The 23,096-nt window shown below is 46.9% G+C and overlaps 2 protein-coding genes, 1 long non-coding RNA gene and 2 other non-coding genes across 6 annotated transcripts in view; 3 read left to right on the forward strand and 2 right to left on the reverse strand.

Moving 5' to 3' along the window:
* Nucleotides 1–840: 840 nt before the first annotated feature.
* LOC136362523 (uncharacterized) lies at nt 841–3,006 on the reverse strand. Its single transcript, XR_010743808.1, has 2 exons — nt 2,893–3,006; nt 841–1,861 (listed from the first exon to the last, which is right to left on the reverse strand). It is a non-coding gene; the product is annotated as an uncharacterized lncRNA (long non-coding RNA).
* Nucleotides 3,007–4,240: 1,234 nt separating this feature from the next.
* RPSA (ribosomal protein SA) lies at nt 4,241–8,910 on the forward strand. Of its 2 annotated transcripts, none has more exons than XM_066321154.1 (7): nt 4,241–4,343; nt 4,588–4,755; nt 5,724–5,842; nt 7,061–7,306; nt 8,137–8,265; nt 8,502–8,670; nt 8,766–8,910. In XM_066321154.1, the coding sequence occupies exons 1-7, from the start codon at nt 4,274–4,276 to the stop codon at nt 8,858–8,860; spliced, it is 996 nt and encodes a 331-aa protein (XP_066177251.1). In that variant the 5' UTR covers nt 4,241–4,273; the 3' UTR covers nt 8,861–8,910. The 2 variants fall into 2 exon arrangements, with proteins under 2 accessions (XP_066177251.1, XP_066177261.1); XM_066321164.1 differs by lacking the exon at nt 4,241–4,343 and adding an exon at nt 4,369–4,386.
* Nucleotides 6,419–6,576, forward strand: LOC136373021 (small nucleolar RNA SNORA62/SNORA6 family). Its single transcript, XR_010745572.1, has one exon. It is a non-coding gene; the product is annotated as a small nucleolar RNA SNORA62/SNORA6 family (small nucleolar RNA).
* LOC136373027 (small nucleolar RNA SNORA62/SNORA6 family) lies at nt 7,467–7,625 on the forward strand. The gene has a single exon (XR_010745573.1). It is a non-coding gene; the product is annotated as a small nucleolar RNA SNORA62/SNORA6 family (small nucleolar RNA).
* A 13,608-nt stretch (nt 8,911–22,518) lies between the features above and the next one.
* TMC2 (transmembrane channel like 2) overlaps nt 22,519–23,096 on the reverse strand; it is a 36,802-nt gene continuing 36,224 nt past the window's right edge. Inside the window, exon 20 of the mRNA XM_066321179.1 lies at nt 22,519–22,804. Within this exon, the coding sequence (XP_066177276.1) occupies nt 22,551–22,804 (254 nt within the window). The 3' untranslated portion in view covers nt 22,519–22,550. The remainder of the gene's footprint in view (nt 22,805–23,096) is intronic.

The following is a 23,096-nucleotide window of genomic DNA, read 5'->3' on the forward strand; positions in this document are numbered from 1 at the left end:
GTTCTTATAGGCTGTATGTAGATTCTGTAGGATTTTGTCTTGTATTGGTTGGTCTGTAAATTAGAATATTCATTACAAAAGGAGATATAATGTATTGTAACAAGGACCTCTCTCTCTTACCTCTTCTCTTAACTCTTCCTCTTCCCCCTACTCTTGCTCTCTTTTGCTCTCTTATCCCTGCTCTCTTCCCCCTGTGCTCTTCCCCCTGCCCCTTGCTCTCTCGCTCCCTTCTCTCTTAGCTCTCACCCTGCTGTTCTTTCTCCCTCTCTCTTTGGGACTCCCTTCAGCCGAGGCTGGTGGCTGAAGGCAAGGCCCTTTTACCCAGGACCCTTGCAATAAAACCATGTGTTCCAGAATATCGTAGGTCAGCAGAGTGCCTTGTCCCTGCCGTCCGTGGATTCGCCTACAATACTGAGATGATGCATCTTCCAGACGTGAAAATCCCAAGCCTCTTCTCTTTTCTTGCTTAGATGGTACATTCTCACATGGAGCAATTTTGATAGAGGGTTTATCTGTGTGTAACAGACCCTACCAGACAGTGCTGAGGTGTAGCACTGATCCTGAATTGCTTGTGCAGATTCCTGATAGCAAGTTAGGCCAAGGATAGTGCCTGCTCCTGCACACGGGGCTCCCCAGAGCTCTCCTGCTGCCTTGGAGAACCACCTCCTGTGTAGTGGGTGTGTTACTGTCCATGCTGCTGACAGCTGCCCCAGCTGTGAGAAGAGATAGCAGACAAGCTCCCTAACCCTTCTGGGCAGTAGAAGGTGGGCAAGGTTGAAAGTTTAAAGGCACTGTGGTTTTAACAAAACATTGAGTTACAGATCTCCCGTACACATTAAAAATGGGCAAACAATTTGCTTGTTTTAATTTTAAAACTAAATGAGTTGTGTGCCATACATAAGCACTGACACCAGAATTGAGCAGAAAAGATTCCTCATCCCACACAGACATATATATATGTGTACTTTTGTGAAGTGCTCCATGTGAAGCTCTTCAATATGCTTATCCCTTCTGGATTTGGTTCTTATTTCAAAATAGCAAGCTGATTTTCTTCACTGCAGTTTCTTAATTTGTGATTTTATCACCATAAAATACTCTAGGAGTTTCTATTATACTGCATTAAGGAGTTACAGTAAAAATTACAAAATCCCAGTAAAAGGTGAAAATGAGACCTCTGCAAGTTTTTTAACAGGTGTTAGGCAATTCTAACTTCATAGAACTAGAAATAAGAAGGGAAGAGATTTGCCAAAGTATGTCTTCCCAAAACATGTAAGAAGTAATAACAAACCTTTGAAACACAAGCCAAAATGGAATTTACAGGGAAGTACAGTAACATTAATGCAGTTTCACTGAAAGTGGGTGGACCTTCATAGTTCTTCTTTGCCTTCTGCAGGGGTGCCACACCGTCTCTTGGGTGACACCCACTGTCATGTTTGGTGGGGAAGATACTGCCTGGAAGGCTTTCTGCCTGAGCCTCTTCCCCAGACACACAACCCAACCCCTTCTTCGCAGGAGCTGCTGTGGCAGCACAGAATGCCTCCTCTGCAGCCCTGTGAGGAGCCCTCCGTCCCAGCACTGGGGTGCCTGGTACAGCCCTTTGCTCAGAGGCTTCTGGCAAGGGCTGCTGCTCCCTGCTGCAGCCTGGGCTGGTTCTCTGGGAGATGCTCTTTCCGGGGCTTTGTCACCACCCCAGGCACCACTCGAGGTTCTCAGTGCAGCCCCCAAAGGCTGGTGGTAGCTCCATGATGCACCTGCAGGCCCTAAGTCTCCTTGGCTCTGCAGGAGGACCAGTGGCTCAAAGCTCCCTTCCTTGGCTTGGCTTGCTGCAGAGCAAGGCTATTCCCAGGGGCTGCCAGCAGCTCTGTAATTGTGTAACAGAGTTCAGTGTGAACTTTAGACCAGGGAAAACTTGTCTAAAACACCCGACAAGATAGAGACACTTTCACCTGAGGGAGTGTCCATTAGCAACAGGTCTATTTTAAACTGTCTCAGTGCACAGATAAAAAATAATGACAAGCTTTCAGGTTATTTAAGGGAATTATTAGAAATACTTCATTGACAAGTTTCATCACCACTTTTTCAAGCCCTCTCATGGGCTGTGGGCCTCATGGTCTACCAGAAAGGGCCCATAAGTAAAACAATTAAAAAAATAAATTAATAATGCCAGTAAAATATGCCAATAAAATAAATTAGTGATGCCAGAGGAGTCTATAATGCTTACCAGTGGCACGCTTTTGATAACATAATATTTACTGCAATATTCAATACTTAATTTACAATCATTATGTTCAAATACATTTTTAATATATATGGCCTTCAGTTGTGCAGAAGAGCTCTCCAGACGAAATCCATTACCCACACCATGGTGACATCACCATCACCTCTCCACTTCCTGCCCAAGCTAATTCACACTGCTCCTGTCTCCTTAGGAGAGACAGTTTGTACATAGCCCCATCAGGTCAGCTCTCACCAACCACAGTGCACTTAGCCAAGGGCCACGGATGTCTGTCATCTCTCAGGCAATAATTGTTCACGCTCTGGCTGAGAGCTCACTAAGCTGCTGCCGAGTTTCACTTTACCTACTTGGTCACCACCACGTGGCAAATGTTTGAATTACTCTCTTACAGACTTCTAAAGGTGATTTGGTAATCTTGGTAATTAACACCACTAATTAACTCAAGCACGGAGAAAAGAAGAATAGAGAGCCATTTTCCAGGAGACAAAGAATGTATGTGAGCAATTCTCCCCCGAGTAACTCAGGGCTCAGACATCGAAAAGGGGGGCTGTCACGGGAGTCCAGGCCCAGTCACACTGATGTGGTTATATGAGGTTAAAATAGAAGGGAGAAAACTAAAGGAGCACTGTTGTTAGAAGGATGTGAAGACGACTTACCACTTGCACAAGGCACTGGCAATAGTGTTTGGACAGTCCAGAAATCTGTCCAGAAATGTATCCAGATCTTGATGATAGTGAGCACAGTAAAGTGACTATCACTACTTTTCTTTTTTTCCAAGAAATTTCTTTCTCAGGCCAGTGTCTGCTTCCAGAATTGGACAAAGAAGATGAGAAAGACGATGAAGATTCTTAAATCTCATTGCTTTCTATGGTTTCTTAAAAACAAACAGCAACAAAGATCCCCACCAAACCCAACAACACACACACACAAAAAAGGGGCAAGTGCCACAAGAATGTGTACTGCAGGACAAGGATGTGTAAGTTCAGTGTCAGTTTCACCTGTTTTTACTGTCATTTCTGCAAAGGAGAAGAACAGCCTTGGCTGCCCAAGCTCTCCTGAGTGGTGCCAGAGCAGTGTCCCTGCAGGGAGGGGGAATGTGGGCGTAGGGAAGATGCTACAGCTCCTTAGAAGCTTCCCCCCACAGCAGGCAGTTTAGAGGCCAGATATAATTCATCAAATAATCATCAGCCCCATGAGAGCAAATATTTCAGCAGGAAAACGGAATAGTAAAATGTTTAAAACAAATCTTTTTCTTTTCGCTTCAGGACCTCAAAAACAGCGTTGATGTTGGTTGGAGCACAAGCTCCAGAATGACGGAGCCACAGAATCAGATCCGCTGGAAAAGGCCTCTGAGATGGTGGAGTCCAAGCCATGAACCCAGCGCCTTCCTCTTAACCAGACCCTGGCACTGAGTGACACATCCAGTCTCCTTACACACCTCCAGGGACGGTGACTCCACCATCTCCCTGGGCAGCCCATTCCAATGTCTAATCACCCCTTCTGTGAAGAAATTCCTCCTGACGTTCAACCTAAACCTCCCCTGGTGAAACGCGAGGCTATGTCCCCTTGTCCTGTCGCTGGTTGCCAGGGACAAGATGCCGGCCGCCCCCTGGCGACACTCTCAGGGAGCTGTAGAGAGGGGTAAGGTCCGCCCTGAGCCTCCTTTTCTCCGGGCTAAACACCCCCAGCTCTTCAGAGAACTCACACTGCAGACCCTTCGCCAGCTGTTTTGCGCTTCTCTGGATTCGTAATCCCACAAATCCTACAAACTTTGTTCAGAGCCGGTGTCGGGGACAGCCCGCAGGGGCGCGCGCAGGAGCCATCGCGCCCGGCCTGGGGATCCCGGGGAGGTGCCGCGGGAGCGCGCCCCGCCCCCGCCGCCGCGGAGCCCCGCCCCCGCCGCCGCGGAGCCCCGCCCCCGCCGCCGCGGAGCCCCGCCCCCGCCGCCGCGGAGCCCCGCCCCCGCCGCCGCGGAGCCCCGCCCCCGCCGCCGCGGAGCCCCGCCCCCGAGGCGCCTATTGGCTGGCGAGGCTATATATGGGCGTCAGGCGGAGGCGGGCTCTCTTTCGGCTCCGCGCCGCCCGGGCCTCCACACGGCGTTGTCAGCGTGAGTCGGGGCCGCCGGGCGGGGGGCGCGGGGGCGGCGGGGGGTACGTTCCGCGCCCTGCGGTAAAACCGGGGGTTACTGTGCATCAGGCCGCAATGCCGGCGGCCGGGCCGGGCCTGGCCACGCCGCGGGGAAGGCCGAGGCCTGCCGGGTGTAGCGCGGGAGGCGGCCCAAGATGGCGGCCGGGGCGGCTGGACCTCGTGGCGCGTTCCCGCCAGGCTGAGCCGCGTCCCTGTGCCCGCAGGTTCCCTGTCGTTGCTTCCAAAGGGAAACCCCACAATGTCCGGAGGCCTCGATGTCCTGCAGATGAAGGAGGAGGATGTCCTCAAATTCCTCGCTGCCGGGACCCATCTGGGAGGTACCAACCTCGACTTCCAGATGGAGCAGTACATCTACAAAAGGAAGAGCGATGGTAAGTAGGCGGGATGGGTGGCCCAGGTTGAGCAGCTGAGATCTTGTGGGCACAACCAGGAGAAGCAGGAAAGTGCTAGTGGTCGATTTCTTTAGCATGGCTTCTCCATGGCCTTTGCTTTCACCAAACAGTGTTATCTCAGAGACGTAAAATAAAATTTTGGGACAGTTCTACTAGATCTTGACCGTCTTGATCTTGGAATTTGGTAAATCAATCACAGCTCGTTTGGGTAATTTTGCTAGTTTTTGACTATATTAACAAAATGGCTATAATATCTCAATAATGATTTCTCCTTGTTTGTGTTGGTCTTCAATCTAAGTTGCCCTCTGTTAAAAATTAATACCAGGTCTGGGGTTTTGATGGTAGATGCTGGAATCGTGTGACATTAAACCATAAGGGAAGAATTTTCTTTAGAATTGCTTTCCACTGGCTAGAATGAGACTAAAAAATCGTCATTTCATAAAGGACATTGATGTGCTGGAACATGTACAGAGAAGAGCAGCAAAGCTTGTGAAAGGTCTAGAAAAGGTCATGAGGAATAACTAAAGGAGCTGTGTTTGTTTGGTGAAAAAGAGATTCAGAGGGATCTCACTGCTCTCTACAGCTACCTGAAAGGAAGGGCCACCCTCTGTCAGCAGTCAGAGGATCAGAGGAAATGGCCTTACGATGAGACAAGGGATATTCAGATTAGATAATAGAAAAAAAATTCACTGCTTGGGTGGAATAGGTTGCCCAGTTGTCTTTAAGGGGGACCTGGATAGGATGCTTGGTGTTATGGCTTAGTGGTCACAGTGGCAGTGTTGGCTGAGCAGTTGGATGGGATGATCTTGAAGGTCTTTTCCAACCTTGATGATTCTATGACTTACTGAGTAACCGCAGCCATGTGACAGGTTTAATGGCAGAGGAGCGCTATGCTGTTTTAGGATCTTCTATTTGCTGTTTGCTCCAAAACTGTCTGTTGCCAACAGGTATTTACATCATCAATCTGAAGAGAACCTGGGAAAAGCTGCTGCTGGCAGCTCGTGCCATTGTTGCCATTGAGAACCCAGCTGATGTGAGCGTCATTTCGTCCAGGAACACTGGACAGGTATGGACATCAGGAAGCCTGCACTCTTGGGAGCAGGACTGCCTTGCCATGCATCATTGCCTGCCAGTGACAGCTTGGTGATAATAGGCAATAACACCAGTTGTAATTATAGGAATGCATTCTGTGAATGTGGGGGTTGTGTTGCACTTGGCAACTTGAAACAGATGAGTTTAAACCCACTCCCCATTTCAGGGCAGTTGATAACTTCTTTTTCTTCCATATCCTTCCTGTTGGATTTCCGTCATATTAGTGGTCAGTCCTGTGGTGGCCCCTGCCTCCCAGAGCTACGGTGTGTAATTGACACTGATTTTCTGGGGGCAGTAAGCACCTGATCTGAAAGTTGTCAAAGAAGAAATTTTCTGTTATTGAGCAAGGTATGGTATAGTAACTGGTGTATTTGTAATTTTGACTCCAAATTTTTACCAAAACATTCTGTCGTAGAAGGTGATAACCTTTAATTAGTCACTGGAGTTTGTGATGTTAGTTTCTATAGGTAACTGCAGGTGGGGCCACAAATGTTTAGGGAGATTGAGGGGCGGGTTTCTGTAGGAGGAGGTTGGTATCTCGTGGGCTTGATGTGCACACTATTAAAGCTTGATGCTGAGGTCAGTTTCTGGCCAATGAGCTCTCAAGTGTCGGAAGTGTGCGACAGCAAAGGATGGCAGGGTTTTCGCTAACGCCAGGAGAGGGGCTCCCTCTAGGATTGGAGTTTGATAGTAGGCCCTGCCACATGCCTGACAAGTTGGAAGCTGTTGCAGTTGAATAGCTGCCAACTCCTAATTTCAATGGACACAGCTACAGTTTGTGTGTATTTATTACAGAGTTTTTGTGTAGTACCTTGGAGTTCCTGAGTAATGAAAAGATATAGAAATAATGAAAGAAAATGGACTTTGCTTTTTTTGTAAGCTTTTTGTTTAATTTCCCCTTCCATGATTTGATTATGAGAGTTTGGAGTGAAGCTTGCCAATAACTTGTGTTGAAGAGAAGGCTTTTTTTTCTATATCCTGACTTACTGCTTTGCTGGTGGATATGTTCTTCTAAACTCATGGTGTAGCTCTTTTCATTTACATTTCTGTTTTGTCTCCTGAGGTGGTGAGGCCTGATTTCACAGGAATGGAAACAAATTGTTAAATTTTATGCACATTCACTGACAGTGCCTGGGTGACCTGGCTGAAATGCACTTTCCCTGCTTCACCTTTCCCTGTGTCCCTTTTGCAGCGTGCGGTTCTGAAGTTTGCTGCTGCCACTGGGGCTACTCCTATTGCTGGGCGTTTCACCCCCGGCACCTTCACAAACCAGATCCAAGCAGCTTTCCGTGAGCCACGGCTCCTGGTGGTCACAGACCCGCGGGCTGATCACCAGCCGCTGACAGAGGCATCCTACGTCAACATCCCCACCATCGCCCTGTGCAACACCGACTCCCCACTGCGCTACGTGGATATCGCTATTCCCTGCAATAACAAGGTAACGCTGCCCTGTGCCGGTCCAGGCAGCTTCCTCAGAGCGTGCCCTGGGCTTCCAACATGCGTGCTTTCCGCAGGGGAGGGTTGGCTTGTATCTCACGTGTATCTCGGGGGATGAGCTAATTAATGTCTCTTGCAGGCGGGTGGGGAGGAGAAAATAAACTGCACACAGTTGGAGCTTGGAGCTGAGGCTGGTTTCTGGCCAAGGAACTCTCAAGTGTAGGACGTGTGCTATAGTAACCTGGCAGGATTTTTCGCTGATGCCATGAGGGTCTTTGTGGCCCAATGAGTGGAGTTTGATAGTCATTCTTGCCACAGATCATGAATATGAATGAAAGATAAAGTGAACTGATGGAGAAATTGCTCTGAAATACTACCTTGCCAGGAATCAACTGAAAGGTAAAGTCTAGGAAGATGAGCAGCTATCTTTGGTCTCTGTCAAGATGTCAGTCACCAAAACTAGTGTAAGCCACATGTGAGGATGTGTAAGCTTTGTTTATTTTGTCAAGTTTTCAATTTCTTCATTCTTGAAATTGTGGTGAATATCATCCCTGTCTTTTGGATGAGATTAGCGGGGGGAGGGATGAGCAACATGAAGCTCTGTAATGGGAGAGTTATTTCAGCCATGTTGTAATGGCATGATCCCTGCAGACACCTGAAAATGTCACTGGGAACTTGAAAAGAAAAACTTTTCAAGTTCAAGTATTTAAGTCTGGGATTGGGAAATAATGTCTTTCACCAAGCATGAGCCTCTAATGGGGTACAAATAAGTCTTCTGCTTTTTCTGCAAAGGTTTTGCTTTACATCAACTCTTACTTTCTTCTGTTCCAGGGAGCCCACTCGGTGGGCCTGATGTGGTGGATGCTGGCTCGTGAGGTCCTGCGCATGCGTGGCACCATCTCCCGTGAGCACCCGTGGGAAGTCATGCCTGACCTGTACTTCTACAGGGATCCCGAGGAGGTAGGAGCCTCATGGCAGAGAGTGTCTCTCTGGGATATTCTGCTTGTGCTTCTGTCCCATGGTCCTGTGTGTCTGCTGTCAAGGACAGGTTTTACCAATATAATGGTGACACTTCACACTCTGCTGTGGTTGGTTAGTTGTACTGCCAGTCGGTGTCTGTTGTCTGCTATGTGATGGTAAAGGTTGTGTTCTGGGATGTGTTCCTGGGAGACTCAGGCTGGGCTCTTACATTGCAGATTGAAAAGGAGGAGCAGGCAGCTGCTGAGAAAGCAGTCACAAAGGAGGAATTCCAGACTGAATGGACAGCCCCGGCACCTGAATTCACTGCTCCTCCTCAGCCTGAGGTTGCAGATTGGTCTGAGGGAGTGCAGGTCCCATCTGTGCCCATCCAGCAGTTCCCCACAGGTCAGTCTGGGGAGGTGTCTGTGGGAAGGGGTGGGGGGCGGGTGTTGTAGGTACAAGGAGCTGGAGATCACTAAGTGTTGTGTTTGTGATTGCAGAGGACTGGAGTGCCCAGCCTGCCACCGAGGACTGGTCAGCAGCTCCCACTGCCCAGGCTACTGAGTGGGTTGGCACTGCCACGGAGTGGTCTTAACTTCAGCCCTGCTGTACTGTGAGAGAAATAAAGGCTGGTTTAGTACACGCTGTGCTGGTACTGCGTTTATAAAGTTGTTGTCTGGTGACACGTGTGTAGCATGGGGCACAGTCCTCAGGCAAGAGTGGCGTGTCTGTAACACTGTTAAATGGAGCTCGGGACTGAAGGATCTGTCCCTGCCTGCAGCAGCTGCCTGGGCTGCCCCTCCTGTCTTAGTGTCTGGTCTCACATTCCCACCTTCCCTGGCACCTCCCCAGTAAGGAGGCCAGGAGCGTGTGTGCATATGGGAGGGGAGGTGGTGACCTGGGGCAAAGCAGTTTGCTTTTGGTTTTTCTTTTTTTATAGCAGCCCGTTTGGGTCCACCCAAATGGGCTGGTTTTGTTGTTTTGCCTGGAGTTTCACAAGTTTGCAGGGTGAGCAAGGTTCTGGTGACCAGGTGTGGGAGGTGCTGTGACTGCAGTGTGGTAAACAGAGCCCCTGCGTGGGAGCTGCTCCTCTGATGGAATCTTGGCTTTAGCATCAGCGTTTCCAGTTCCTTCCTCAAAAATACCGCAGTTATCTTCAGGAAACAACCACCATAATAATTCATTTGCTTTATTTCTTGAGGATTATATTGCTGTGATTATTAGCAATAGTGGGAGGTGGACCCTTCACCAAGAGAAAGGATTTTGTTTGTTGGAGGTGAAGATTGTTCAGATTGGATCCTTTTTTTCTCATATTGGTATGATCACAGATGCTCCTTTTTGTACCTTCAGCACTGCCAATTAACCTGTAAAGAATGTTTTCTCCTGGCACATGTGCTCATTTCATTTTACTGTAATAGTGCATATTGGGAGTGAAAAAACCTAAAGCAAGTTATGCACAGTATCTGTCCAAAGGAGACTGATTTTTCTTCATCTTGTTTTTACCTATTACATGCAAGGTGACTTCAGGTTTTGTTAATAATGAACAGCATTTAGCGGAGAGGTAGGTGAGCACTTGATTTGTTCCTGAAGGAGCTCTTCCAGTTTTGTTTGTTCACTGTGTTCCTCAGAAGTGTGCTTGTGGCACATCCTCTGGTAATTCACTTCCCAGAATCCAGCAAGGGGAGGCTCCTTCCTGCCACCTGAGGTCTGTCACTTGTGTGTCAGGATGTGTTGAGAGCCTGGTCGTTTTGGGACTATGTATGAGCATTGTGGCTGGATTAAGAGCAGCCTGTACAGCACTTGCTGATTGACTCCCCAGATCTGAGATTGCCCCAGAAGATTTGTTGGTCTGGACTATGTTTTCACTCTGCCACATTAAAAATTTCCCAATTCAGAGCACAGTGTTATCCCTCAGTACATTGAATTTCTGCAGTTACCTTCGCTTTCACCATTGTCCCTTTTCTTCATCCGTTGTGTAACTTCTTTCATGCAAATGTCTTCCTGGTAATGAGTGTGTAGAAGTCATCAGCTCCTCCTGTGTGGGTGATGGTGCCGTTTTAAATCAGTTGGTTCCGAGTACTTGCTAAAGTTTCATTTTGACTTTCACAACTGTCGTTCTTAGAGCCCAGGACTGCCAGTGGCAGGTGGATCTGCACAGCCCGGTGAGGAGACAGGTCTCTTCATGGGGATTCAGGATCACCTTGCTGGGATAATGGATAGAGTGGGAGAGCTTGTTTGCCTGCAGCACTGCAGAGGAGATGACTAGCAGCCTTTTAGAAAAGGAGGCAGACTTGGCTGTGACAGCAGAGGACTCATTGCAGGAAGACTATAATCCTCAGCATGCCAGAGGCACAGGGTAGGAAAAGTCTCAGCACAGGAGTGGAGACGGCAGCAGAGACATAGCAGAAGATCCCTATGTCTGCCAGAACATCCCCTGTGGTGAATACCTGGCAGATGTAATCCACTGAGGCAGTGTAGAGGAGTAGAGAGAGGGAGGTAGGAGCAAATCCTTGAGACACTGGCTTGTTCATTACTGCCTTTTTTTTTTTTTTTTTTTTTTTTTTTTTGGCAAGTGCCGTGTTGATGTTGAATCAGAACATCAAAGAACTTGTTACAACAAGTTCATCTGATTTAACACAAGATGGCTTAGGTGGAGGTCTCTATATGGTGGCAATTTCCATTGAGGTTCACAGTAATATTTCCTTTCTCTATGACCTCTTTGTATTTGATTTGGGTTGAATGGGGCTGGGTGAGCTTCTTAGGCTTATTCCAGAGCTGATCTCAACAGGAACTGGCTGGGGTTTCTGAGCATCATAGAACCCCTCTGGACAAATGAGCTGTTGCAGTCCTTGCCAATGTGGTACTGTGTGATCCATGAATGTCTCATACAGGCTTTCCAGTTCCCTCCCTGATTTATATGCCACCGTTCACAGATGTTCCTTTTCCTCCAGTCACTTCTTTGCCCAAATAATCACGATATTTTTAGTATCTGTGTACTGTCGGATTACACCAAGGTTTTTCTTCAGCAGGAAGCAAAGGGTTTTATTCACAGCTGAAGAGATTCATCTCTCTGCTTAAATCCTGGCTACAAAAATGTTCCACTCTTTACATCTGTAGTCTGTTTTGCTTTATGAAACTCTGAAAATGGCTGTAGGAAGTTGGATGCTGACTTTCAGGAGTATGGTATACTCATTGTGAGCCTGTTTGTTAAAATTAGTGCTCCGTATAAGTAAGCATGCAAAGGAAACTGAGGTGTGTGTGATGGATTCACCTCACTGCTTCTCTTAAGAGGCTTCCTCCTCACCCAGGACTGTGAGACTGCAGTTGGAGTGGATCTTATAACACAATTTTTTTTCTTGGATTACTAGCATCTTGGTGCAGATTAGACTCTACATGAAGTAAAGCACACGGTGAATCTGCAATTGTTATTAATGCAGCACTCTCCAAAGCTGTGTATCATGTACCTTAGGACAGTTGAAGCCTGGTATCTTGAATTTGTGTCCTGGCAGAGGGAGAATAAAGAAAAACATTCTAGATTTATGTCATTGCTGTAGGACCAAGGTGTTCCTGGAGCTTGTCCTCACTGCCCTGCAGCTTCCAAAGAGACATCAGCTATCATTTCAGGCAGTTTCTTCCTCTAGCCAGTGCTTGGCACTACCAGCTCCCAGGCCTTGCAGCCTAAAGCTTGTGAAAGCCACAAAGCCTCAAAGTTGGTGAAAACCTGATCTGCATCGAGTCTGTATCTTGTGCAGGTAAAGGTAGAGCAGTGTTACAGTTGTGTGTAGCACTGGGAATGAAGAACATCCTTGATCATCAGCCCTGCAGAGAGACAGACTGACAAACATCTTGGACATGAGTACAATCACAACACTGATTTTCTGTTTCTTGTTTTATGGGGCACTGGTTTCTGAACCTGGTTTTATGTGGTTTTTTAATACTTGTGATTTTAATAATACTGCCATTTTTCTGCTGTCCAACTTTGGAAACATAATTTTCATTTATACATTGTTCATTTATACACTCAGTAGTCACTGATGAACAAAACTATGTAATGAAGATACGGTTTTGGTATCTGTAGCTGAAAGAACATGTCTTTTCTCAGTTCATAAAGTGTTAATAAGGAGTTGAGTTTACCTGGTGTGTCTTCTCATGTCACAGTCCTAAATATTTCTGTTGGTGTTTGTTTCACTGGCTACAAGATTGCTTTTATTAGTTCTGTTCAAACATGAATAAAATAAATTCTGGAGGGTTGCGGAATGCATACTTTGAAATTATGGCTCCCTAACCGTGCTTTAAAGTCCAGAGAAGCCTGTTTTGGTAAAAAATCTCTCTTCAATGCTAAATGCCATTGCACCACATGCAGAAGGGTTCTGGGGGTTGGGTCACATAGCTCGCAGTCTTGCTGGTGGCTTTTGGGCAGGACAAGGGGTGTCACAGCACACAGGGGACTGCCTGTGCCCACTGCCCTTAGGGGCTTGGGTTTTAGAAGGGGGGGAACAGGGTCTATTGCATAGGCCAGAGCTGCGTGCTGAGCACTGACAACATTTTAGCTGCTCAGTGGGACTATACACCCACTGCATATGTGGGTCAGGTTTAGGGTTTTGCAAACCATATGTGGCGCAGCTCAAAACTCAGAGCTGCTCTACCGCAGGGGACAGTTGTGCCAAAGCCTGGGGCAAGGTTTTTTGGCCATACCAGGGCATGCTGGCACTGCTCCTTCCTGCGCTGCAGCTGGGAATGCCAGGGTGCAGCCGTACAGACTGGAAAGCTGCTGTGAAACTCAGGTTCTCACTCGCAATGCTGAATTTGTTAGCATTGCCCAAGGAACTGGGTCCAAAGTGCTCCTTACCTCCTGAGAGCCCAGGGGATGCTCAGAGTGAAGGCGATGAACATTTGCCTTTCGGGTCTGAACCAGGTCAGGACGGCCCTACCAGCCTTGTCCACTCAGCCGGCGGGATGGTGACAGAAGTGGCTTTCCGGGAGCAGGCTAATGCCCCAGCACCGCTCCCGCCTGGCCGGTGACAGGAGGGTGCGGGTGCCTTGCACAACCGCAAAGTGCGAGCGTGGGGACCGCTTCCCAGTGTCCAGCAGATGGGGCTGTGGTTCCTGCTTGGTTCCCGGTTCTGGGTCTGGGCAGAGCGGACACCCGGGGGGAAGGTACAAAGCTGCCCTTCTCTGGCCTTTTCATTTCCTTGTACCGGAATGGTGCCGCCTCCCCGGGACCATAAGATACCTAAAAAAACCCCAAACGACCAAAACCCTGCTAAGTTTGTTTAAGTGTCTCTGAGTGTTAAACTTGTTTCCTCCATACTCAGCTTCAAACTTGATTTTAATTATTTTTAATTTTAATAATTAAGGGACCAAGTGTGGGATGCTGCTGTCTGTGAGTGCTCCTAGTTGAAGAAACTCCACGATGGAAACTTTCTAACTCATCTTTTCTGTTTGGCTTATTGCTTCCAGCATTTTCTAGAATGGCTCGTCTCCTTACTGCTCCCAAAGCTCCCAGGTATAAAATTCACTGCACCTGTTGGCTTTGTTTATAGATGAAGAAATTAAGCAGCACATGCAGAGAGGGAATCAGGTGTGAACCATTTCCCCTCACTTGTTATTTTGCTGTTAGAGGCTCTAATTTGAGAGCAAAGATTAAAAAGAAAGGCACCACCCCTTCCCTCTCTGCAGCATCTTTTCCAAAGGCTTCTTTAGGCCTCATTCCTGCCCACAGCTGGGTTAGGTTTTATGAGCCCCAGGTGCCATGGGCTGAAGTGTCTCCTACCATTTTCTCACAAGGACTTGTGTAGGGTAGGAATGAATGTGCCATTGGTTTTTCTTGTTGGCTTTGTGAGGCAAACCCACTTTGTGTGCTATAAGCAGGCAGTGGTTCTTTGTCAGCTCGTTCAGGAGGGCTGAGAAGTCTAGGAACTAGGTTTTTTGATTTCAAGGGTTCAGCCCTTTGAAAAGTTTTTAGTTATATTTGGATTCTTTTCCTTAAGTCTGTATTGGATTTTTCCTTGACTCCTGTGCTCATTTTAAATTTTATTTTTGTTTTGTGAAAGCTACACGTTTATGTTTATTGTTTCAAAATGAGAACTGGGATTTCTCAAACCATACCTTGAATATAGAAGAAGGAACTTTATTAAAACGTCAAATCTGAGACTTGTGGTTTAAAATATGCCAAGTTATCAACTCTGCATGGTCCCCAGGTGAGAGGAGTGCCCTGTGAAGCCATTCTGTTGTGGCCTGTGCTGTCTCTACTCCCCCTAGGATCTCAGGAAATGGAACTTGCTCTGGTAAGGTAAGTGTCAAGCTGCTGCATTTCTTTAAATTTTATTTAAAATCTTCTATCGTTACAAGAACAGTGGATTGACCTTCCCTTCTAGTGTCCATTTGGTAGGCACTGCTCTTCTGCTGTTAAGATAACTGCAACATAAAATACGGAGGCAAGCGAGAGTGCCTTCCGTGGGGCAGTGTAAGGCAGAGTGAGCAGAGTGGACATCAGGCACAGGGCAGCTCCCTCTTTGCTCTCCTAGACTCAGCAATTGTGGAAGCTGCTCAGGCAATATGTTGCTGGTACTACAGGGACCCCTGTGGCAATTGTGTGCTTGGCACATCTTCCTTTAAGGGGCATTGTCTAGGATGCATCTGAGTGTTGTAGAGCCCCCAGAACTGCCCAGAGTCTCCCTTCTCACCTGGAAGGCCAGGTGGAACCATAGTCCCACAATAGTTTAAACAGATGTTACTTTCAGAAGCTCTGCCTTGCCTTCTACAGTGCTCTCTCTGAATTCGAGGTCTAGTGGTGGCAGGGAAGAGGAAACCCTTTATTTTAGATGGAGATTTGTTTTTTCCTTCTGGACTTTGGGTGGGAGTACTGTGAGCAATGTATGTCTGGTTCATCCCCACCAATGTGATGGTTTTGGCTCTTTGGGGGATAACCAGTTCAAATACTGTGCTTTGCTTCCATGGCACCATGGTAATGTTGCATACCCAGGTGGTGACTTGTCCTGTTCCGGCAGGACTAGTTCAGCGCCTCAGAGCCAGCTAAAGGTCTTGAAAAGACACTTACCCTCCATGTTACTGGCACAGGTGCTGAGGAGGACATAAAGTGCTGAAAGGGCATGTGCATGACACTGGGCTTTCCCTGGAAATGGGTTACAACAGATTTCTACCTCTTCTGTACAAGAAGACTGCTTTTGTCCACAGGTCAATGCTCAGGGCAGTGCTAAGGCAGATGTTTCCCCACTGTTGGCTCTCTGCTGCTGTGGCACAACCTCATCCTTTATGGGCATGATGACAGAGGTGTGGAAAGTTGAGCAGAAGCTGTGGAGCGTTCCACAGGCAGAGCCGCAGATGCTTGTGAAGAAAATGTTGCCAGTGGCTCATTTGTTCTATTTGCAAATGCAGTATCAAAATGCCTCTGCAGCCTTTTCCTCCAAAAACTGCACGGCTTTTTGGGGAGCAGAAGCTGAGTTTGCCAGGGCCCTGAGCAAAAGCCCTGCAGCCCTGGCCTTGGAGCTGTTTCCATGCTGCAGCAGCTGCAGATGGAGCTGGGGACCTGCAAGTGGTGCTACTGTGGTGGCAGTGAAGCTCTGTTGGTGTCCAGGCAGTGTTTGTGCTCCTCTGTCCAAGCTGCTGTAGCAAAGTGCTCTGGCTAATGAAGAAGGCATGGTTTTTATTATGGTGTTTTTTTTTTTCTTTTCTTCCTGGCCTTGAGCCCTCCAGGTACCTTATTAAAATAAATCTGATAATAGCCTTCATATTTTGAAGATCCTACATATCTGCCAAGGCACTGAATTATTTACTGCTGCTGCTATCAAAAAAAAAACCCCAGAAGTCCCATATGTGTGAAATGTTTCTTAATTAGAGGAAGGCTTTTGTAGGAGAAGCCTTGGCTCCCCCAAAACAACTTTGCTTTGAGTGAGGGAGAATGGAGGAAGGGGGAGGACACAGCTGCTTGGGATGTTTCTGCAGCTGCTCTTCCCTGGAAAAATTAGTTAGTAACGCCATTAAAATAATGTTCCACCTCCTACTAATCTGATCTGTGCACTTGATCACTGTGATGGTTTGTCTATCCTCACGCACTCCAGGTAACAGTGCTGTGCTGCTTTGGTTGTTATAATTTTATTTTCAACTGAGCTGAAGTTATTTTTTCTCCCTCCCACATTGCCAGGAGAGGGATGGCACTGGCAGCTTCTGCAAGCATTGCTTGGTTCCTAATGGAGAAGTTCTGCTGCTTTTATACCCTGCAGCTGTTTCCTTGCAAAGATTTTTCACTGCCTTGTGAAGCAGCGGTGGGTGCAGTGTGCCCTTATCTCCATGCTGGCCCCAAGGCAGGTGCAGGGCTCTTGAATTTCTTACCCTCCTGATTTCCTATCTCTGTGAGATGGGCTAAAGGATGCTAAATCCCACTTTCATTGCCTTGGCCATGAGCCTCCAGGAGCTGAGATCAGCACTGGGGATTCTTGTGTCCTATTGTCGCTCTCCTGCCTGAGTCTGGTTCCCAGCAGGTGGAGAAGACTCTCAGTGGTTGTCCATCTCCTCCCCTTGGCTTCTCTGCCACCTTCAAGTTATTTTTGTCCGTTGGGTCTTTCCCTGGAGGTGTGATGCTGGTGCACGTAAAGCCTTTGCCTGCTGGGAAATGGCATCTGTCTATCCATCCATGCCTGGGTGCCTGTCAGCTCTCCTCCCTCCACCTGCATGCTTGGAGCACCAGCTGCAGAGAAATCTCTGTGCTTCAGTGATTCCTAGTTTTGCTGTCAATCATGGAGGAGTGGTGCAGAAAATAATATCAGTTCTGAAATATTTTAAAAATCCACTCCTTTTGATCTCAGCCCCTGTGTGGATACATGCACACACAGAATCTCTCCTGATACGTGGGAGCTTGGTAGCCTCTGTTTGCTGAGGTCACGGAGAACATGGGTATTCTCTGAGTAGCACCACGTGGTACCAATTCAAGATTTAAAGGCAATGGTCACTACTGGGTTTTGGTGTTTATAGATGACTGAGTGGAAGGGGGCCTCAGGGAGTTGGGTCCTGTGATTGCAGCAAAGCCTCTCTGCATTAGCTCAGCATTGTGTTGGTACAGTCCATTTAAAACACAAGGCTGAGTTCTGGTTCAGCACTGATGACCACGTTGTGTGAGAAATGGGCCAGGACCTAGAAATCCTGGGCTTTCAGAGTCACATTTTTCCCCAGGGGAAAACTGAATCTGAGCGTTTGGGAGTGATAAAGCCTTGGCTGCAGATGAAGTCAGGCTGCCACCTGCCAAAGGACAAGCTGCTGCCTCAGGGCTCAGGCAAATGGCAAGAAAACCATGGCAGAGAGAAGAAAAATCCCCACGGCTGTCAGGCTGTAGAACTGATAACACTGCATGTAATATGAACCAAAATGGGAGAATCATGAATTTAAAGTCTTTTGGCCAGCACTCCATTTTCTTTTTCTTTTTTACCAGGATATTTCTGCTTTGGCGGGATGTGATTTAGAGAGGTGGTGGGGTGAGGCTCAAAGGTCCCTGTCTGGCCTGCTCTGGTGCCAGCAAAAGCACAGATACGTGGTTGCAGAGGCTGCAGAGAGGGGTTTGAACGTGCTGGGGTGCAGGAAAGTGGGAGACCTGCTGTACCCACGGCTTGCTAGGGCCAAGGCAAGGGCACACAGGACATTACATTAATTCTTAGTGCATCTTCACCAGCACAGAAGCTGCTCTGGTGCTCCTGACGTTGGCAGGGACCCTGCCTTGCTGGGCTTCTGCCAGTGCCAGTCTGTGAATATCCTCCTTTGAGTGGTGCAGCTATTTCTAGAAATGACCCCTTGGCTTTCCTGTATTTGAAAGCAAAACTCAACCACCTGATTTTTGAAGAAATTCTGAAGTCTCTTTTTATCTATCTCTTTCTTGTATTTCCTGGGAGTTCTTTTTTTAAGGTTCTAATCTTTTTTATAAGCCAAAGATATCAAGAAAAGAGCTCAGCCTCTACAAATGAGCACAACACAGTATTTAAGCTCTTAATTCCTGTGAGGAAACAGATACTTAAGTGTTTTTCTTGGGTTAGACCTTTAAAGTGGAATTCTTTTCAAATTTGCCTGTGTCTGACCTAACAAGACTCCTTTGCTCAGTTCCTTCCTTGAAGGTGGACATTCCTAGACTGGCACTGGCAGAGCTCCTGCCCAGCTAGATGTGAGCTTGTGGGGCTCCTCAAGCTTGTGGGGCAGGATAAACAGCTAAAATCCCAATCTCCATCATCAGGAATTTTCTCTGGAAAGTGGTTTTTATTGTCTTTCTTCCCTGGATTTGTCAGAGGAAGTTTCTTAGGGTAGGTCTGAGAAAGTGGTTCTGGTACCAGTGCAGCTTGTGGCCTTTCCCTGCAATGGCTCTGTGGTGTCTGGAGCCTGTTTGTAGGTTGGAGGTTTCTATAGCTTAAATGTGCAGCTGAAAAACCTTCCTCAGCACCCTGAAAGAAACTAAAATCTATTCCCAGAGTTCTGGTTTGTTAGCTGGTATGAGGAAACCCTCTCCCCTGTCCATGAGCAGAGAAAGGTTGCAAAGAAGCACAGAGGTGGATGACACACAAGACCTCTGCAGCTCACATTTTCAAGCAAGGTGACACTTCTGTTTCTCTGGATGTTCAGAATGTGTGGTAAATGGCTTTGTCATGGTGCAGGGTTAGCTGTAGGAGAAGAGGATGAAAGCTCAAGATGATCTTGACTGCTTGTTTAGAGCACATGAGGTTATCAGGAGAAAGAATGCTGTCAGTAGTGGTGGCATCCAGTGCTTTTTTCCCTTTCTCTCCCTGGAAAGCATCAGACAAGCTACCTGAAAATACAAATTCAGGTGATTCTAAAGGTTCCCTTTTGAAAAGAATTTGCTGTCCTTCTGCAGCAAAAAGCTGCTTTTTCTGCTTTGGAGAAGCTGAAGTGCCTTGGTACCAAATACAAAACCAGGGTTTTCTTTGCATTCTTTTCTGGGTTTATGAGCAAACCTGCTTAATGGTGTCTACTATTTTCTGCTCATTGAGTGAAAAGAAAGCAGCTCATCTTGTATAAAGCTGAGCACATTATGATAGAAATGTCTGAATTATGTTTTTGACCCTAAAAGAGAAGGGTGAATGTTCTTATCCCCTTCACAGCTCATGTTTAGCCATTGCAAAATTTAAGATTTTAAAATTTTAAACTTTTTTTTTTGTTTGAAAATTAATTTTTTTTTAATTTTGTTGAATTTCCTGTTTAATAGTAACACTGAGCAGATGCTCTGCCTGGCCATGCAAACTAAAAACCAATGCCCATGAGAGCTGCTTGTTTAAAAACAAACCTCTGATGAGAAGAATAATAAAATAATTAAGCTTAGATATTTCCTTGGTTTTTTACCAAAACCTCTTGGCTGCAGTATTTGAGCTAGTGGCAGTACAAGATGTGAAAAATTTGCAATGCAGTGGGCTCTTCCAGCTAGCTATGAATGCAAGCTGAGGGCTGTGAGGGATGTTACTAGGAGGCTCCCTGTACTCACTCACCACTGAGATTTTCTCTTTTTTTTTTCCCTTTCCCCTTGAAGTTGAGCCCTGGAGGAAGATTGGGATGGATACAGTCTTTCAACAAACGTTAGGGGGTTGGAAATCAATGCTGAGACAAGGGCTTTTTTGCTGTTTCTAACAATAGAAAAACAGGGATGAAACCAAACACTACTGAATATTCCAGTGAGTTTCTGGAGTTTAACCTTCAGTTGCATGTGAGAGTAACTGGTAAACAGACTCAAAACTCCAAGAGACAAATAATCATTTCAGTTGGTGTGAAGAGTGAGGGTCAGCAGTTTTTCACCTTTCACAACCTTGTGCTCTGACAGAGGACTGCACTGTGGATTGGAGCTGGGGAAGAGAGTTGCTGCTGGTCTGCAGAACTTGTCTGGCTGATACTATCGCCTGTGTGTCCTGGAGTCTCTGAGCTTGGGAAAGACATTGATCAATGGGTGAACCTAATGTATTATAATTAGAGATAAACAAGCCTTGAGTGAGTAATTAGCTAATGGGCAGTTGTGTGCTCCAGAGATGACACAGTGCTTTGGAATGCTCTATATCATTGCTACTCTGATTCAGAGAGTATCCAAATCCTGTAATAGTGATTCATCTGGTCTAAGTCTGCCTCTGCTTCTCTGGTTTTCAGAACCTGTCTGGAGTTCTTTATGGCTTCCTCATAATGCTTCTTGTTGCCTTTATATGTGTGTAGACGTGTCTGCACACACACCCTTCCATCCGCTTTCTGTTTGCTAGCTGAGGTGAGTGAGATCTGAAGTCACATTCTCCCCTTTCCAAACTATATTTCAATGTGAGCTGGGGAGTGAAGAGGAGGACAGTGCTCTTTCTTGATATGCAACCACTCCCTAAGGTACCAGAGTCTGCAGGGCAGACAGGCTGTGCTGGAATCAGGGCACTTTGCTGTTTCTGTGCCATCCTTTTGAGTTAGCAGGCTGGGAACGCCTTCCTCCAGCACTTTCTGACCAACATGGACACGTCCAAGGAAGGATGTCTCCTTGGCCTTCTCTTGTCTGGCTTTTCTCCAGTTCAGTGAATGGGCATCTCTGCAGAGATGCACAGCCATGTTGCATCAGCACAGTAAAGAGGCAAGACAAGACCACATCTGTGGGACCCAGATCAGAGAAATGTCCTTCCAAGCCCAGGAAATAAAGCCGATGAGCAGCTCCTCATGTAGAGGCTCCCCTGGGAGAATGACCAACCCTGACCACAGCAGTGTCCTGGGAACAGCCAAACCTACTTTGAGCTGTGCACCAAGAACAGCTGTGTCTAGAAACAATCTATTGAATTTTCTGGATTTGAAAGCAAAATGCAATGATTTAATTTTTTGAAGAAATTCTGAAGTCTCCTTTGATTTGTCTCTTGCTTACATCTCCTGGAAGTACTTCTCTAGGGCTCTGGTCTCTGTTATGAAGAACAGACATCAACAAACAAACTAGGTCTCCATCCATAAATAAGCACAGCAAAATATTTTAACTCATAATTCCTGTGAAAAAGCAGATGTCTAAAACTTTTTGTTGTATTAGACCTGAAAGACCTAATCCTCTTCCCACTCTGCTCATGTCTGACCTAACTGGACTCCTTTCCCCAGCTCCTGAAAGATGGGTATTCCCAGGATGAAGGTCAAATGCTCTGTGCTCTGTCAAGACATAGAGGAGAAATAAGTTACTGAGTTTCCTGTCCTGAACATAGCATTTCACAAGGTTTATGGAATTTAGTAGAAAAAAATTCAAAGTGAGGACCTTTTAAAATCCAAATATCCCAGTTTTAGCAGAACTGTTACTATCTCTTGTTATGGACTTAGTTTTATTGAAGAATTTAATTTTTATAGACTTTTTTATGAAGAACAACACCCATGTGAAAACCAGATCTAAGTCAGGGTGGGCTTATGCCACCAACAGGAAGAAACTGTAGGTGCAAGAGAGCAGGTCAGCCCAGAGAAGCTCTCTCACAGAGTCCGGGGAAGTCCTACAGATCTGGATGATACTGTTCTTAAATTGCACCAGGAATTCCTAACTGGTTATAATCAGAAACTAGGCCAAGGCACTGTTAGTCTCTCAGTTGTGCTGGGTGGTGTTGCTAGACTAGGAATCGTATCCAGGGATTGAAATAATGGTGCAAACTGCTGTTGACAGACTGTGAAAAGAGGAGTGGAGTGGGAACCTAGAGAAAGTGGTGGTGAGGTTGAAACAAAAAGATGAAAGTTTGGAGGAGGTAGACTGTAGGAAAGCTATCACAAGAGACAAAATGCAGCTGACAAAACCCCCTCTGGTAGGAGTCCTCTACTCCTAGTAGCAACTGCCTTGTGGCTGAGCAGGGACACTCAATTTTTTATAAGAATACTTAATTCTTCAGGCAGGTGAACAACAGAAAAAACCCACAACAAACCTCTGTTTAAATGACAGGTAAATTCACACCACTTTTATTAATTAAAGAAGTCCTTGAAAGTACTGTCAAGCACTTGCTCCACAGAGAAAGTTCACTGCTGCTAGTGGCTGCAGGGCTGTGTTCTGTGTGAAGCAGTTCAACAGTGTCATGGCTGATTTTTGTTCTGACCGCCTCCCGTTTCCCTTGGGATCAAAATCAGCACAGCCTCTGGGGGTTACAGCTCAGAAGCACTACTAAGTGTCTAAACAAATCTGAATTAAAGGTTGTTGGATAGATAGAGAGCACCAGGAGTGGATGTCCAGCATGCAGCAATCATTTCCTACCAAAGCTACAGCAGCTCATGCAGCACCTCTATTTTAATGTCAGACAGGAGAAACTTTGCTGAGGTTATGGAGCAGCCCGTGGGTAGCATGGCTGCCCTCTCCCTCTTCCAGGGAGTGGTCCCAGGGGGTGCCCCCACGGCCTGGGCTGGCCAGGGTAGGGAGCCCGAAAGCCCAGTGTCCGTGGCTGTGTCACAAACACTTGTGATGGTGGGGTGAGTGCTGCTCCTCTCCCGCCGGCCATGGGGCTGCCAGCCAGGACTTCTCCTCTGCCTGGTTTCCTGACAGGGCTGGCTCCATTTGGAGACTCTATCTTCTTGTCTAGAGCAAAGATTATGGATGTTACTTTCTTGGGGGCAAACACTGCCTTTCGTCCTCTCCCCAGTGGCTGCTGTTTCTTCTCTGTGCAACAACCAGAGTTTAGGGGATTTGTGTTTGCACATCTGAGTGAAGAAACCAGCAATAAGAATGTTCCCCCTCTCTCAACATCCAGTACCTGTCTCTGCTGCCCAGCCCCTCCTTTAAGGTTCTTACTGATGCATTCATGAGACATGATAATTCTACCAGCCATGCTGGTACACTTCTAGGCATGGGGTGGTTGTGGGTAATTCCT

This window comes from Sylvia atricapilla, chromosome 1, assembly GCF_009819655.1.
Source record: "Sylvia atricapilla isolate bSylAtr1 chromosome 1, bSylAtr1.pri, whole genome shotgun sequence".
NCBI lineage: Eukaryota > Metazoa > Chordata > Aves > Passeriformes > Sylviidae > Sylvia > Sylvia atricapilla.